Raw genomic sequence first — 18,510 nt, 5'->3', positions numbered from 1 at the left:
GTACTATTATTGTTCACCTTAGGTCGGGTTCCCTAACTATGTCTTTCTCCTTTTGCATTCCACTGTGCACTCTGCTGTTAGAACTCTTTTCTGTTTACCGCCCACTACTCACATTATGCTCTATCTTGCTCGACTCAAGTGCCTGCCCGTTCAGTGTCAGTGCGAATTTCACCTCTTTTGCTTAATCTTTAAATGTATTCCCTCTCTTGCTCCTCGATATCTCTGTTCCCATGTCTCTCTTTATCACCCTGCTCGGAACCTCTGTTCTTACTCCCAATTTATTTTCTGAATACCCCATCCACTTTGCATTCCTAGTCTCTATCGTTCTTTTCATCTTATAGCCGAAACTCTGGAAGTTTATCCCGCTCGACATTCACTTATGCCTTTCTCTTTCTCTTTTATAAAACGCCTCAAGATTTATTTATTACAGATTACCTTTTATTGACTCTGCTACTGTATCTAGTCATTGATCCATACCTACTGATTGTCTTCCTCGCTTTTATTGCACTTTTTTTGTGAAGCGCTTTGGATAAAAGTGTGATATATACGCAGGGCAAATAAATAAATAAATACATAAATAAAGTACGTTATGCAGCATGTGAAGTAAGGGATGGTCAGCGGACACTTTGGGACAAATTCATAAACTTTTTTGGGGCGCAATTGATGTGATAAGCAAATAAGGGAGCATTTCTGCACATTTCAATGTGTAGCCAACCACCTAGAAACACGCAGAAATTAAGCACATTCTGCTTTGCTGTTGGGGAAAGATGCAGGGGAAGCACACATCATGATACAGATGTTTTCATAGGGGGGCAAAGGGGCATTTGCCTCCGGCCCCCACCTTGGAGGGGGGCCACACAATGATGTCTGATCTAAAGAAGTAAGATTGCATTGTTCACCCGACTTAAATAGCACACGTCTGGATATTTTATGGCAATCTGCTGAGGCTCTAAACCTATTGTCTGTCTGTTTTGACAAGTACATTCTGCTTGATCAATTCCTTGTGTAATGCTTTCATTGTTCACTGTGGTATACATAGTTTGCGTGTTCCTTACGGCTCACGTCCTGTAGCATGCTTTCCTTCCTGTGGGAATTATGTTGATCATGTTCAATAGTCAACACTGAAATGCATATCGATAAAATGAGTTCCACAATGGTTCAGAAGTCATATGCAAGATTAGACTTGCACATTCCAGCAAGACTGGCTGAGCCTTTCCTATGTCTGAAGTTTATAAACCTGTCTGCAAATGTTCTTGGTTTTGCAGCACAACAGGTGCTGGTATCAGTAATGCCCCTGCACCCGATAGGGGTTGCTATAAAAACTAACATATCATCTGTATGGTGAAGGTCTAGAAATGTGTACGTTCGGATGGAGTGTTGTAAAACCAAGCAGTCACATCCAATGATGAGCATAAACTGTTAGTCCAAGAGGTGAGTAAGTATCCAAATTCAAGACTCTGGAACCAAAGCGTTCATGCTTTTATCCTGGCTTTGCCAGCAGAAGGTAGAGTGATCCTGGTCAAATCATCTAATATCTCTTACATTACCTGTGCTGTCCTATGTGAGGTTTGCCTTCTTGCATGCTGGTGGCATTGTTTAGCCCATTACTTGATCTTTCTTCTTATGTAGGTCCTTCAAGTGGAAGGGGTGGTAGAGAGAAGAGAGCAAACCAGATGTTGCAGGCCTTGGGAATGTATATTTTAAGGTCAGCTGGTATGACAGAAAAAACTCTTAGCTTTTTTGTATAAGTCAAAGTTTTTTCTGCACGTGTATAAATGATAATTTCACAAATCAGTGTTTTGGAAGTATTGAAAGCTTTAAAATACAAAAGGCAAACCCAGATTAAATCTGTTAAATCAAACTGATTGATATGCTGGTATATACTTCCCTTGATGATGCAGAGTGAAGCTAGAATAATTCTCATTTTGTGTAACACCCTTCTATAATATTCGTTTTTTTAAAATTGTCATGTTTGTTAATGTGATTTGTGTACTTTCGTCAGGTTCATAAAAAGAGATTACTTTTGTTCATGGTAAGAACTGGAAACAAAAGTGTTCAAATGCAGAAATTGCACAGTTGGCACAAATCCCAGCTTCACACCTTAACCAATGTGTGATCCTGGGCATCTCATTTAATCTTGTATTGCCTACCCTCTCAAAATGGCCAGTCCGTAAACCTTTTAAAATTGTCAGCCCTTTCCTTCTCAGGGAATGATCTTCAAAAAAGCATCACTCATGGTTTCACTGGCTATAGTGTTGTTTCTGCTATAATAGTGAGCATTGACATATTGCACACCATCGGCATGTGTTCCTTTGCTATATAATGGCACAATGTTTGAAAACCATGTCCCACTTCTAATCTCAGTCTATCTGGATACAGACACCTTCCTGGTAGCTTCTAATCTGCACCCACTATCCATGCTATGGTATGTGTAGCGTTCTCCTTCCTTCCAGTTGGTCTCCTCTATCCATGCTTGAGTACTTTTGCATTCTGTGAGGCAGCCAATGTGAGTTCTCTGTCTATTCTGGGTTCCATGTACCTTTTACAAACAGTCCTGCATTAACAATGTATTCCTTCCTGGATGCTATTGATAAAAAGTCTCCTGTATCTATACTAGAACAGAAGTAACCTCTTCGTAGATTGCTAATGTTTACCTTCAAATTCTACTTGTTTATCATTCTGATTGGAGCAAGAATGAAGAGGGTAAGGGTAATCATGCTTTTTTTGAATGCTGCAAGGCAGCATATCAACCTATAGGTTGTGATCTTGACGAGGGGGGTAGGAGGGGTGCGACCAGGTATTCTTGATAACTTCATTTCTTGGTTTGGTGGAGGGGGGCCCCAAAGATGTCCATGCCCAGGGCCCCAAAAGTGCTTCAGAAGGCCCTGATGACAGAGTCATATTTTGGCCCTGTTATGCATTTTCCTTTACGTGAGACAGCTGCGGTTAACATTTGACAGTGACGGGACCTTTAAGGGCCTGTTGCTATGAAATGTGTGCCCTGAACCCACGTGGGTTGCTGCAGTCCTATGAACTTTTCAGACAGCGCTAATAGTTCAGCATTAGCGCCACAGCAAACACATGTGTTAAATTCCAGGACTGCGCAAGTCCTTCCATGGAAAAACAATCCCCAAGCTTACATCTATATTATGTGATAACAAATCATGATGCATTCAGGCATCTGCTAACTGGTAAGTCTGTTTATTTAGGACAGCTCAGAGCAGGTCTTATTTTCAGTGATAATTATAGCCATTTTAGACTCCAGACATTTCTGTGTTGGTTCTTGATGGGGGGATAGTTTCACCACTGGCATTCATTTTACGAACGGCTGTAAATTGGTGATAAAAGCTTGTACCAAGCATGAGTACACCCAATCCACCCGAGTTTGTCGGAAACGACCACCGGGGACCGCCCCCACTCCCCGATCTGCCTTCCTTCCCGTTCCCCCTGCCCAAAACATCCCACCCCCTTCACATTCCCTACCATTCCCCTCTCCAACCACCAAGCCAGAGGGGCACGGTGGCGAGCCAACCACCCTAAGACCACTCCTCCCCCGAACCCCACCACGACCAGCCAATGTTAACCATGCCCCCTCCCCTCACTATCATATCATAACAGGCACACCCCGCCCTGCATTCATCAACCCCACGCCTTGCCCACAAACCCCTGCCTCCTTCCCCGCCGACCGCACCCTTTCCCCTCCCTAAAAACTGCACGCCTAGCCCTAGCAAGAACCGAAGCTGCATCCCTCGCTCCCTCTGACCCCCCTACCCGCTCTCACACTCCGATCGCTCCAAAGAAACTAAAGAGGAAACGTACCTGGTCCCCCTCAATCTCCCAGCACTCCTCACCTCCCCTGTCTCGACTCACCACCTCAATCCCGCAATCACCTCCTTTCCCCATGGCTTCACCCCTCCTAAAACCCCTCTCCCTCGATTTCTCATCAACTGCAACTGAAACTTCTAACCGCCCACACCCCACCTTCAAATCCCCCGAACCAAACCCGATCATCCTAACACACGCAACTACCCAATCCCGCCCGAAGCCCGCCAATTTTTCCGCTCGCCCACTATTCCCATCGAGCATCAACCCGCTACCCCTCTCCCGCCCCAGTCTCCACTCTCTCCGCCGCCACCCCTTCCGCTCCTGCTCCGAGACCAACCTCACCTGCCGATGTGAGCTGCATCCTATTTAATGCCCGATCCGTAGCAAAAAACAGACACTGCATCTTTGACCTCCTCGCCTCTGACAAACCAGACCTGTTTTTTTTCACCGAAACTTGGCTCTCTGACGACTTCGCCCCAATCGCTAATGAAGCCTTCTCCCCTGACTACTCCCTCATCCCACTGAACCGTCCCTCCAGAGGAGGGGGAGTAGCATTCGTCTTCAAGTCTCTCTTCCACGCCTCAATCATCGACAGCCAACCTTCGATTCCCTCCTGCGAATCTCTCCTCGTTAGACTATCCCTCTCCCCGTCGCTCTCACACAGCTTCCTAATAATCTACAGGCCGCCTGGCTATAATAGACAATTTGCAAACAACCTCTGCGACTCTATTTCCACCCTTCAACTAAACCATCCCAACCTCACCCTTCTTGGAGACTTCAACATATGGCTCGACATCCCCACCAACCCTATGACACACTCTCTGGTTGACGGCTTGGACACAATTAACCTCCAACCCCACATAAACGGTCCGACTCACTATAAAGGACACACTCTTGATGCCATCTTAGCTCCAAAACCCTGATTCATTTAAAGCCCCCCACCCCTATCCTCTGGTCCGATCACTTCATTCTCCCGTTCACCATTCACTCACCCGACCCCCTTCCCGTACTCGAATCTGAATCTACGCAAATGCTGGAAAAAACTAATAATCGTGCTGGACCTAGCCGAGGCACTCCTCCAGTCTCCACCACCTACCTGCCAACTCAACAAACAACTTACCCCTAACGCCTTTGACGCATGGCTCATTGAATCTCTGATGCGGCTCACACCCCCTTGCAAACCATCAACCCAGCGTGGCCTCTTCCCCAGATGGTTCACTCCTGAGTTGAAGACCACTAAACAACTATATAAATACCTAGAACGCAAATGGCAGAAAGACAAAACCCAGGAGAATAGGGCCCCCTTTGCCCGTCACCTTTATCAGTACAAGGCCGAAATCCGGAAAGCAGAAAAAAGCCCACTACAACTCCCGAATCCTAAACTGCAAAAACCCAAGCAAAGAACTCCACAAAATCATCTCTGAATTCACCAAACCGGCTTGCAACACGACCATCCCGACTCCCTCACAATCACTGTGCGACTCACTCTCCCTCCACTTTTTCACCACGGCTCTCGAAAGAACAAATACTCTAGCCACCAAACTAGCTCTCTTACATCCTCCAAGCAATTCTCCCGCCATACCGGCCACCCCACCAGCTGCGACCACTACGCAACCAACGTTTGAATCCTTTAGTCCAATATCACCAGAGCAATTTCTCAAACTTCTATCTGCCCACAAACCATCTGGCATGCCGCTGGACCCTTGCCCAGCCACAACCCTCAAAGAAATTTTCGCTTCCACCTGCGCAGGTGAACACGCAAGATCCATCATAAATGCCTCCCTTTCCTCTGGTATCTTTCCTGGCGCATTCAAAACGGTTCATGTCAAACGTCTAATTAAAAAATCTTCGCTCGACCCTCTCGAGCCCAAAAACTACCGCCCCATCTCAAACACCAGATTCCTTGCCAAACTCATTGACCGAACCGCCTACTCCCAACTAAATGCCTTTGTCGAAGCCAACAATCTCCTAGACCCCGCTCAATCAGATTTAAGAGCCTGTCACGGAACTGAAACCACCCTAACCTCAATTTGGGATGACCTTAAAATGACGGCAGACTCCGCTGGATGCGCGGCACTAATCCTTCTTGACCTATCCGCCGCCTTTGACACAATCAATCACTCAATCCTCCTGGACCGCCTCCACTCCCTAGGAATTCGTGGAACCGCTCTTAAATGGATAGCTTCATTCCTCAAAGATCGGTACCAAATAACGATACTCTCCACCCATACCTCCAAAGCCCGACCAATCGACACGGGAGTCCCACAAGGAGCATGCCTATCCGCCCTCCTCTTCTATCTCTACTTGATCACCCTCCTACCAATAATTTGTTCGCCCAACATCCTGTGCTACAACTACACCGACGACACTCAACTAATTCTAAAACTGCTGAACTCAAAACCCGACTGCCAACCTGACCTGGCCTCCTGCCTCCTTGACATAGAACTCTGGATGACCCAAAGCCATCTCCTGTTAAACCCCTCCAAAACGGAAATCATGGTATGTGGCAACCCGGAACTTCTTCCACAACCACTACCCTGGCAATCCGCCATGGACAACTCACCGACCCCCTCCAACTCAGTGAAAAATCTTGGATGCACCCTTGACTCTGACCTAACACTCTTGCGCCAAGTCAACAACGTCTCAAAGTCCTGCCACTACCACCTTAAAACCCTGAAGGCGCATCTTCCCATATCTCTCCTTTCCCAACAGACTCTCCACGGTCCAATCAATCGTTATATCAAGACTGGACTACGCAAACGCCCTATACCTCGGAGTCCACGCGTACCAACTGAATAAACTCCAAAGGGCACAAAACGCGGCAGCCAAATTGCTTCTTGTGCTGGGCCCCAAGAGACCACATCTCCCCAGCCCTTAAGACGCTGCACTGGCTTTCAGTAGCCCGAAGGGTGACTTTCAAAACCTTGTGCATCTCCCATTGAGCACTGCATAAAACCGCACCTCAATATCTTCAAGACAAGCTAAAACCCTACCACCCCCCACGCACCTTAAGATCAAGCTCAGCCGGCCTCCTAGTCATACCGAAGACAAACTCAAGCAGGTTAGGCGGATCATCATTCTCAGCCTTGGCCCCCATGCTATGGAACTCACTCCCACCCCACATCCGCCTGAGGATTTAATGTCTTTCCGCAAACTGCTGAAAACCTGGCTGTTCCCCTAAATCCAACCCGTACCAAACTAACCCAAACAGACCAGCAGCAACTCAAGGACACCAATCCATCAAACCACCTGATGCGAGAAACTGACAGCTAACAACCCCTAATATAAACTAGAAGGACAAACAGAATTAAACGAAAAGTAAATCAAAGTTGTAAGATCGTTAATAAGAGTAAATCATACGGAAACAGTAAAGAGATTTAAAACTCCTGAAATCGACAGAATGCATGCAGAGTGAACGGCGTGGATGAATTACTTAGAACAGATAACTATATAGCTCGAATGAATGTGGAAATTGAATGAATATGTAGATCGGATGAGTGTATGGAATGGATGAACATGTTGAGTAGATGAATATGTAGAGCGGCTGGGTGTGTAGAACGGACGAGTGTGTAGCGCGGATGAGTGAGTAAATACAGAGAAGCGAGTAGAAGGCAGGAGTGCGTACAATAGATGAATGTCCAGAGCGGATGAGCGTAAACAGGATAAGTGTGTAGAACAGATGAGTATGTGGAGCAGATGAGTATGTAGAGCACATCAGTATGGATAACGGATGAATATGGAAGTGCGGAGAGTGTGTAGATCGCTGGAGCAGATGAATGTACAGACCTAGCGAATGTACAGAACGGAGGAGTGTATAGAGCAGAGGAGTGTATAGAGCGGAGGAGTGTATAGAGCAGAGGAGCGTATAGAGCAGATGAGTGGATGGACCAGATGAGTGGATAGACGGATGAGTGGATGGACCGGATGAGGTGATGGACCGGATGAGTGGATAGACCGGATGAGTGGATAGACCGGATGAGTAGATAGAGTGGATGAGTGGATGAGTGGATAGAACGAATGAGTTGATAAGTGTACAGAGAGAATGAGTGTACAGAACGGATGAAGATATAGAACAGATGAGTGTAGAGATGAATATATAGAACAGGATATTGCTGTTGAATGCGTGAAAAGCACGAGTGCTTAAAGCAGATGAGCGCAGGGAGCAGATGAGTGTGTAGAGGTGATGAGTACGTAGAGGGATGAGTGCGTAGAGGGGATGAGTGCGTAGAGGGGATGAGTGCGTAGGGGGGATGAGTGCATAGAGGGGATGAGTGCGCAGAGGGGATGAGTGCGTAGAGGGGATGAGTGCTTGGAGGGGGTGAGTGCGTAGAGGGGGTGAGTGCATAGAGGGGGTGAGTGCGTAGAGGGATGAGTGTGTAGAGGGGTGAGTGCGTAGAGGGGTGAGTGCGTAGAGGGGGTGAGTGCGTAGAGGGGATAAGTGCGTAAAACAGGTGAATGCTTAGTACATGTGATGGCATAAAGCGGATGAATACCTAGAACGAACAAGCACAGATTGCATCCAATACTGATGAGCACGTAGAATGGATGAATACGTAGAGCTGCCGAATGCGTAGAGCATGGGGCACACACAAGCGCATGCATGGGGCTGACAGGAGTGCATGCGTGAGGCAGACAGGTGTGCATGCATGGGAGCGCATAGAATTTGCGTGACATATATACTATGGTTTGGAATGCAGAGAACGTCTGAAAGGGCATATAACCCATCATATCTCACCACCACGCTTACTCTCTCCTTACATCACCACTCAACTAGAACACAGAGATACTATGACACCATTCGATATAACTGTTCTCATACCAACATCCGCCGCTCACTCCACATCACTCTAAGTAATCACTGCTGGTTACAAACCCCCCAGCCAGGCCTTCTCCTCAGGCCTAACGCAGCCACATCAGGTCTGGATAAATCCTGCCAGAACGAACACATACTCCTGATCTCCCAACCCTTCACACCTACCGCTAGAAAGCAGCTATTACACGGATGCCGCACGAGCGGAACACATACCCGGTGCTCAAACGCACCTTTTGACTCTCCCTACTCTCTCTACTGATCTGAACTTCGGTTCCCAAGGGCGTTCAACCTACCAGCGCCTTTAGACCATACCAATGGTATATAAGGCGCTATATAAATGCAAAATAACAATAACAATAAATCAGTTGTAAACTGGCAGAACGCGTTCACAGGCCAGCGGCCCTTCTGGGACTGGGGTAATCTTCCACTGTTGATCACTTACTACGGCTAGTATCATTACTGCCGTTTCTAGAATGAGTCCAATCTTTTTGTTTTCAACAAGGGTATGGTACTGGAAATGTTGTCAATGGGCCTCATTACAAGTTTGGCGGTAGCCTTGTCAGTAAATCCGGCAGGCTGCTGCCAAACTTGCGATTTTTTTCCAGCACCCGCGAATGGGCAATTACCGGGTCATTACGGCCCTGCCAGGCCCGGTAATTGCCCATTCGCGGGCACTGTAAAGAAATGCTCTGCATTCCCATTTGAGCCCAACAGGGCTCAATGGGAATGGGGAGGTCGGATGCACCGGCACCATTCAGAATGGGACCGGTGCATCCAACAGGCACTGATCGCTGGAGCCGGTATGCCCGCCAGGTCAGACCTGGTGGGCAGTAAGACACCCGCCAGCAGAACTCATAGTTTGCCGTTCCAGTTACCGGACCGGCAAACTTATAATGAGGCCCATTGTATTTACCGCAAAGCTTGAATTTGTGTGGAATATGAATGTCTGGGACATTTTTGACATAGTTAATCCCCTCTTTGAAAATTCCCCAGGCAGCCTTCCTACTTGTTTCCACAAAAGCAGTGAACGCATGACTATTATGTGGGAGGGAAGCATTCTCTTTGGAGGAAAGCATCTTTCAGTCCAGCCAATAAACCTTGCAGCAAGTTGCACGGGGTCTGGGTTTGTTCTCGGCACACTCATTGTTTATCACGTGACCAACAAGAACAAATGAAATGGGTGCAATGTTTTGCAAGCATGCCTCTTTTGTTGGGCAACAAGCACTGGGCTGGTCTCTCTCACACTTCACCAGACGCATCTGGTCCCTTTTGTGGTGGCCGAGACTTCTCCTTTTGTCCTCCAAAATGATTGTCACTCTGCTAATTGTGTGACCCACACTTGATGACGGTGCAATATAGTAAAAACTGCTCATGTTGAACATGCTGAGAAAGCAGACTGCTGAGGTCATTTGCAGAAACGAATACTACACTCCGGGATGAGGTTCATGTAAATAATTGCATGCAAGACCTTACCCAACTTGCAGACAGTAACTCAAACGAAGGAAAGAAGGAAATAGAACTGAATCTTTCCATATACCGAATGTTTTCCCTTTCCGTGGGCATACACCATATGCTGATTTGCATCACATGCTAAGGCCTGATCCCATGAAGACCAGTAAAATAAATTGCACTTCTGCAAAAGCTTTGTTATCTGGCACCTTCTGGGGTGCGGAGGGAAAATGACAGATGGGTGCCAGATAACAAAATATGCCAGATAGCAGAATGTATGCTCGAATAACATCTTTATTTTCAGCATACGTGCCATCGAAGCATATTACATTACATATCAAATTGCAAATAAAACCAGATATGAATGCATATAAATCCCACAAATGGAATAACATTTTGTTGCTTAAAATAGTATAAAAAATATGTATGCAAGGTTTTCCCCTCCGCTACAGATCACACTCGTCCTACTCAGCCAAGCTCTGTGCAAGTAGTTGGCTACAAAATACAAGAGATGTAAGCGTTCACTTTTCCTGCAAAGGTCCATAACACCGGTTGCCCTTTGGAGGCCTTTAAGTCTGAAGAATGGCTTTAAGTATTTGGCTCTAGGATCATTGTATCTGAGGCAGAACAGTACAAAGTGAAGACCAGTCCCACATGAGGCTCCACAGGCCAAGCATTTGGTACAATGTTGGTTACTCCAGTTTTTCTTAAAATAAGCCACTCGCAGAGTCCCCGCTGTCAAGTCAGAAAATATGACCGTGCATAACTGGGAGTAATGACATCCAGGTAACGCTCATAGCCAAAAGCTTCCTTGACCTGGAGATACTGCTGGCCACATGAAAGCCTTGCATACGCTACCTCCATTGATCTTCTGCTGTACAATCTGGAGGCTGTTTTGATTGCTCCCTTGGAGTTAGGGGTCATGGTAGATGGCTGATCCCAGTAATGCCCAAGACATAATTTCCTGGGCCAGAATTTAATATACTTCAACAAAGTTGGTGATCGACCCCCTTCCAGGGCTAGAAAAGGTATCATGATTTCCTTAAACATAAGTAGCCCTGGTACAGTCCATATACGGGCCCTAAAAAAAGAAGCGGCTTGATTGCTATTGAGTACTCTATTGGGCATAGGTCAAATTCAAGAAGCAATATGGCATTAGGTGCACTATCGGGTTGCATCAAGAGGGAGTTAAGGAATTTGCTTTCAACCAGTCGTATAGCTACTGAATTTGCAAATCCCCAAATCTCTGCTCTGTAACACTGCTGCTGGGCTCGGCTGTAGTCTATATATTTCGAGAGCAGGGGCCAGAGCACCTCTCCCAAGTGAATGGTGAAATGTCCTAATAACCCCAGTATATTTTCATAAGGTCGTGGTGGCTTGTAATACTTGTTCAGACCAAGAGCTGTTTTCAGCAAAGCACAGCCCCAAATAGTTGTAGGAAGTGGCCTGCTCTAATACTACACCTTCTACCTCTATACTGACATTGAGGTGTCTAGTTGTTCTGCGTCTGAAAACAAGAGTTTTAGTTTTGCTTTTGTTGATTTCCAGACGAAGAACGCCACATTTCTTCGCAAAAACAGCCAAAGCATGCCTTATGCCCATTGAGGTAACATCAGTGCATCAACCACGAAGAACAGGGCCGGGAAGTGTAGACTGCCCAGCCTTGCGGGTCTATGCGGTTGGCCACCAACTCCTCTATTAAACCGTTGGTGTAAATACAGAAGAGGAGTGGCACCAACACGCATCCCTGCCTAACCCCAATGGTGCACCTCAAACCATTCCGTGTTTTCTGCACTCATCCCCCAGTGCACAGAGACACTGTTATCTGAGTATAGGGCCCATACAATGGACAATGAGACTGCCGGGAAATTACAGTCTTGGGAGGATAGCTCAGGGGCAACGTGCTCGCCGTGGAGCTAGTTATTCACAGCTGGTTTCTGGGGACAGGGTCAAATGCTGTTTTTAGATCTGCAAACATAGCATACAGTTTGTTGCTATTCAGGCTAGTGTATTTTGTAACTATAAGATGCAGCCTCAGGCACTGCTCGGGGGCCCTCATCCCCTGCTGAAATCCCACCTGTAGGGGATTTATTATGCCTCTTAGCTCAACCCATTCCTGGAGTCGACCTAGAATCACCTTTGTGTATAGTTTTCCTGCCCCATCCAACAAAGCGATGGGGTGGTAATGTTCTGGGGTGTCTTTTGAGCCCTTCTTAAATATAGGTATATTTACAGCCTCCCACCAAGTGGGGGCTGCAGGGAAGAGCCCAACTTTATAACAGCATTAAAAACTTGTGTCAGAACCGGGGCCCATGTTACCGGTTCATTTTTACAGAGATCTACGGGTATACGGTCTGGGGCAGGCGTTTTCCCACTCCGAAGGGCCGCCAAATAGCTTTTTCAACCACCTCTACACTTACAACAAGGTCTAGGACATACCCAAGAGAGTCCCCATCTTGTGCACCCCAGTTCCGTGAGTTGCTGAGTTCCCCAGAATACTTATACAAGTTCTGGAAGTGGGCAAGCCAGGCCAGGTGTCCGGTGCAATGCTGCATTGCAGGTTGAGGGAGGCATTCTGCATAGTAAAGTGCCTGGGCATAGAGCATAACGTCCAGATTACAAAGCGTCTTGGACTTCTACACTATGCCAGCACACTATCACCAGGAGCACTGTGTTGTCTGGACCTTTATCTTCTGGAGGGCTTCCATGAATGGCAACGACACAAATCCAATTAACATACCATTCTGGAAAATGCTGGATCATAATAATAATAATAATAATAATAATAATATCATAGCTCTGCAGGAAACGAGACCAGGTGTACTGGGAAAACAGAGACTGTTGGAAGGACAGATACCAATCAGGAGAGGGATTACTAGAAACCTAAATGTTCCCCTCATTTGACAATCCGCTAACGGTTAAAGATAAAAAACAGGCACACGTAAAGTGCCAAGAAACGTAACTATGCTATATCCTGTCAATGTATACCCAACCATTAGGACTTTGACCATTTTAAATTTGCCAAGGTTGGCTTGGTGAATCTGTTGCCAAAGGAGTGCCGCACGCAACTAAGGTGAGTGTCTAATTGTATTGCATGCTGTGCATGTAAGGTACAACACAATCGTGCATTCTCTCTTTTCATCAAAAGTGTTCAGTGGTGGATACAACCCAATTGCTTGTATGCAAATTGGGAACGGCTGCGTAATGCGACGTTGGCCATTTTCTAGTTGCAGACCACTGCTCCCCGCACATCTAAATTCCCAGGGGCTTAAAATGCATTTAAGAGGTGTCATAATTGTAAAATGCTTATGGAGACATAATTTCACGATCCCCTATTGGCTTTGCGCAATGACTCGGACACACAATATCACCTGGATAATTTCAGTAGCGCTATGTCGGCTCGTTGTGGACCCTTGACGATTAGAATGACCTCTCGTGCTTGTTTTGATTGCTCATTGCTATTTTCCTTATGTATTCCAACTTGGACTCGATATGCAGAAGGACTTGAGGATCTGTAATGAATGGTGAGAAAATGTTAATACGTCAATCATCCTACGGTAAATTGATTTGAAAAACACCAGCAAATGTACTGATATGCAAGATATTGGGGTGTATACGAATTGTTCGAATTACAAATGTTCGAATTACAATTGACCTTTGCACAATTGACCGAATTATGAAGGTCAATTGCTACATATATGTGGGGGAAACCACCGCAACCCCCCCTATATATATATACATATATATATAAATATATCCAAACATATATATATAAATGTGCGGTCAATTGTGCAAAGGTCAATTCGGACCCTTGACTTTTGGTCAATTCGAGCATTCAAACAATTGTTTTCGAACAATTTGGGTAACATCAGATATTGTATATGTGACATCACATTGTCAGCAATTATGTTGGGCTGCAATTATGCTCTCGGAAGCAAACCATTTCTTCCACCAAATAGCATCTCTTTCAATTGTTTACAAACACGTCGGTTTTGGAATCGGGTGGACCCCATTGTGCTGGCAGATTGCCTGGTAACGACCACTGACCATTTTGTGTTGTATGATGACCAAGAACCGTGCACTGCCCTTCTTAATGCTCTCATTGGAGTAGCTGACTCTCTTGCTCCAGTGGAAAAACGATTTGGCCAGTGTAAGCCATCTGCACCCTGGTTTACTGCCGATTTGCATTCTTGTAAACAGGCGTGTCGTCGACTTGAACACCAATGCGGTACAAACTACGACCAGGGTGCATGTATGGTATGCAATCAGTGGTAGCTACCATAGAATGACAGGTAAGGCAAAAGCAAGGTTTTATGAAAACCGTATTACTGAGGCGGCGTGCTCCACTCGAGAACTTTACAAAATCTTTAAGGAACTTTCATCTCTTGAAAAACAATGCTACTGACTCTCAGAGAAACCGGGACGCTATTAAACCTTGTTCATTGCAAAGTTTAAATGAATTCATCAAGCAATTAGTGCCGAATGTGAGCCCTGAATTGGGGGTACACAAGTGATAGGACCCCTGGTAATTTTTGCTGAACTCCCCTCTAAAGGAGCCTTTCATTTTAATTCGGTAGATGACATTATTGTGGCCAAGGCTCTGGTACAATTTAAATCAGCCTCCCAGGTGATCCTGTACCACTTCATATTCTTCAGGCACTCTGAAAGCCATCTCCCCAGTCACTGCAGCATTGTAGCACTCCTTTGCATCAGGGATGAGTCCTGCTTCATTGAAGTGGGCATTGGTAATGCCTCTCTTGAAAAAAAAACGATTGGACTCTTCAATAGTAGGTAATTACCAGCCAATATCTTTATTACCGGCTGTTATGATCTTCAATGCCATAATTACGCCATCCCTTTCTCAGTTCTTAGAAAGCAAAGTTTGTTTTCACCCTTACCACTCAGGCTTCAGCCCTCTGGTGGGTACCGAGTCTGTCATGATTTCACTCATGGACGATTTGGCCATGCTACAGGACCTCATGGGGGTCGGTGTATTGATTCTCCTTCACCTATCCATGGCCTTTAACACAATGGATCATGACATTCTCCTTAGCCACCTTGAACAAGCTGGAATTGTGTGGGTCCTATTGGCATGGTTTGCCTCTGTTCTTGCCGAACGTACGCCAGCTGTTTTGTTCCAGGCCTCCGTCTCTCCAGCTTTCTTTCTGCCTTTTGGTGTTCCACAGGGGTCTGCATTATCGCTGATCTTATTTAACTTATATGTGCGTCCGCTGGCCGATCTTCTTTCTAAGTTCAGAGTTCACCTTTAGACCTATGCGGATGACACCCAATTGATATTTCGCCTTGACTCACCATCAACTAAGCCCCCTTGTAAATGGAGAAACTGTCAGTAATTGGAAGTTGGATGGCATCCAACTGGCTGAAGCTCAATGGGGGAAAAACCAAAGTTCTCGTGTTTGGTACCGAGATGGCCCAAACCACTTGGAGCCAAGAATTTTGTCCTGATACCTTGCGGCCACTCCAAGTGCCTCTGTTAAAAGTCTCAGTGTTAAGCTTCTTTCCTCTGGCTCTTGTGAAGCCCAGATATCAGTAGTCTGTAATTCCAGTTTTGCCAAATTAAAAGTGCTACAAAAGATTCTTCCCTTTCTTCTTACAGACAGTCACACCAAAGTTGTTACCGCAGCAATCATGAGATCCCTGGATTATTGCAACAGGCGTACCTGGGACTACCACCCTACTTGCTACAGCGGCTGCAAGTGCTTCAGAACTCGGCAGCAAGGTAGGCTTTAGATGCCCCAAGACTTGCCCCTTCTGTAAGCATGTTGCGGCAGCTTCACTGGCTGCCTGTAAAGACTGCAGTGGAGTTTAAGGCCTTATGTATTACTCATCAGGCCCTTCACAACACTGGGGCAATTTATTTAAAAAATAAGCTGGAGCGCAACCAATCCATCAGGTGCATCCACTCCTCTTCTCAAATGCAACTTAAACTGGCACTCTACCAGAGGGCCCGCCTGGGGGGGGAGGATTCTCTCTTGGTTCTTGCGCCCACCCTGTGGAACAATCTTCCGGTCTCACTTCGCAACATTGGAGATTTTCTCCAATTTCGCAGAGCATTGAACATCCATCTTTTCTAATATGTTGTATTGTGGAAGTGCTCTGTGGACCGTCCATCCTTTTCAGAGCCTATATGCTCTTGAGCCTTAGTTTGCGCTTTATAAATTTATAATTTTAGCACAATACAATACAATTCACTATGACCGCAGACTAGATATGCAAGAAAACACATGACTTTTTGATTCTTAAAACATAAGCCAAAGGTCCCCTGACACTCTTACATAATGCGTAACATAGATGTTGTTATGCACATCATGCCACAAGCCCTGTTCGACTTCGGCCAACAACTGCAGATAGGACGATAAGATTGTCTTCTACAGGGATGCACTGCTCAATTAGTTTCCTGAAACAAGGAGAAAGAAGTCGATAACCCAAATGGGCATATCAAAGTAGAACAATTTACCGAAGGAACCAAGATAGCAGGAAAACTAACTAGAGTTCTGAAAGGCACCTTTTTGCTCAAACAGATGTTAAGTAAATTGCCTTAGGCACGGGAATGTTATGTCGTGTCTGCCATTTCCTCTGGAAACATTTCCTCTCCATAATCTCCGACGGTTGATCTTTTTCCCCATGCCTATTCCCTCTTGATGCTTTGAAGTGACTCACAGATTAGTTTGATTAGTTAGGTAGGAAGGGGGATCAACAGATACCATTTTTTTACTAATGTTATTTGAATTTGTGAATATTCAAAAATAAAGCTCATTCTTTGTTATTGAATTTATTTATTTAATTTTATTGTTTAAAGCACAAACCTAGCTCCAGAGAAGCAGAGCGCTGTACAGAGTGTGGGTAGCCAGCATTTGGACTGCAATCTTTTAACAGTAGCGCAGTACTCTGAGGTCTGTGCGTTTGTATGTGCGTCCATTGTAATTAGTCCTTGGTCAGGTGTTATTGAAAGAGTCATGTTTTCAAAGATTTGTGAAATTGGAGCATTGTGGGAGCATTCCGAGCCGACACCGGGATCAAGTTCGAGAGGGTGGATGCATGGCAAGAGAAGGATTGTTTGAGGGTTCTCTCTTTGCGGACAAGGTGTGATTCAAGCCAGTTGGTTGATTTGCAGCGCGAACAGCGTGTGCCACTAGATATGTGGAGTTTAGCTGCCAGGTACACGGGTGTGCTACTTGTTACTGCTTTGTAAAGGATAGATGGAGTCTTGAACAGTATCCTGACTTGGAGTGGAAACTAATGTAGTTCGCATACGATGGGGGTGATTCAGTCAAATGTGCATGCTCTCGTAATAAGAGATTCTGCAGCGTGGTGTAATGCTTTCATGGGAGCAAAGTGAACAGCTGTCGATTAGGTTCTACATATGCTGATGTGCTTGGTTAATATATAGTGGACATTCAATGTTCTTCAGACTGTATAGGCACCTCTTAAGAATGTCCTCTTATTGTGGTGTGCCCACGTTTATAGGATTTGAAGTTGCCCATGTTCATATCAAAATCTATTAGTGTACATAAAGAGCTTAAACCAGGCATGTGCCTTGATTTTTTAGTCCCTTAAAGTGTCATTCATTAAGTGTGCAAAAATGCTATTTATTCAATGCACGCCTTGCAAAATGGCAATTTGAAAAAGTCAACCCCATTTATTGATGGAGATTTGCAACACAGTATTGGGCCCATGTTTTTCTACATTTGACTATTTGGGGAGGATTGAATTGGAAGTGAGAGCGGGGAGGCAGGATCTGAAGGATCACATATCCCACATCCGCCTGCCGGTGTATGGCAGTGATTTGTACATTGAATTACTTCAACCTTGGATGTCAACTTGCCTTCTGTATGATGTTCTTGGCGCAGTGGGTGAAGCGGCAGCCTTAACCGTATTCCGACAGAAGGGACACAGGAGTCATCTGGTTACCTTAAAGCTAACTATGACCACTGTGACTCCTGGAGCAATGTTTAAACTATGAAACCTCTTTGATAATAGAAAGAAAACACAGCTCATGTTCTATTGATTATCTATACATCTAGCCAATCTTTTTTTTTAAAACATTATAGTATGAGTGTATGCCAAGTTTTTAAACGTTGTTTCTCTTTTCCTTTATTGAATGTATTATTTTATTAATTGCGCGTCGTGCAACGGAGTGCCACTGGGTGTCCTGTGTTGCTGTGCAATTATGCTCCTATTCTGCCCCTCCTGGATATTGGATGTGAATGTCAATCGTGGTGCTTGCCGTTCCTGGATTGTTTGCTTTTGGCTGCCTGAATTCTTTCAGCACTCAACACTCCTGGTCTGAGTAACAGGTGGGGACATGAGCTGTGCACGAGTGTGTCAGTGTGCGCGTCGTGCAACAGGAGTGCCACTGAGTGTCCTGTGTCCTGTGCTCTTTTCTCTTGAACATTGTTTCT

At 45.6% G+C, this 18,510-nt stretch overlaps 1 protein-coding gene across 1 annotated transcript in view; it reads right to left on the bottom strand.

Annotated features, from left to right (window-relative positions):
- Nucleotides 1-18,510, bottom strand: part of PLG (plasminogen) — a 372,393-nt gene that overhangs the window by 53,394 nt on the left and 300,489 nt on the right. The window contains exon 17 of the mRNA XM_069607701.1: nucleotides 13,459-13,599. Within this exon, the coding sequence (XP_069463802.1) occupies nucleotides 13,459-13,599 (141 nt within the window). The remainder of the gene's footprint in view (nucleotides 1-13,458; nucleotides 13,600-18,510) is intronic.

This window comes from Ambystoma mexicanum, chromosome 4q (genome assembly GCF_040938575.1).
Source record: "Ambystoma mexicanum isolate Mex_15411 chromosome 4q, UKY_AmexF1_1, whole genome shotgun sequence".
NCBI lineage: Eukaryota > Metazoa > Chordata > Amphibia > Caudata > Ambystomatidae > Ambystoma > Ambystoma mexicanum.
Note: the sequence above shows the minus strand (reverse complement) of the source record. Positions and strands in the feature narration are given on the sequence as shown.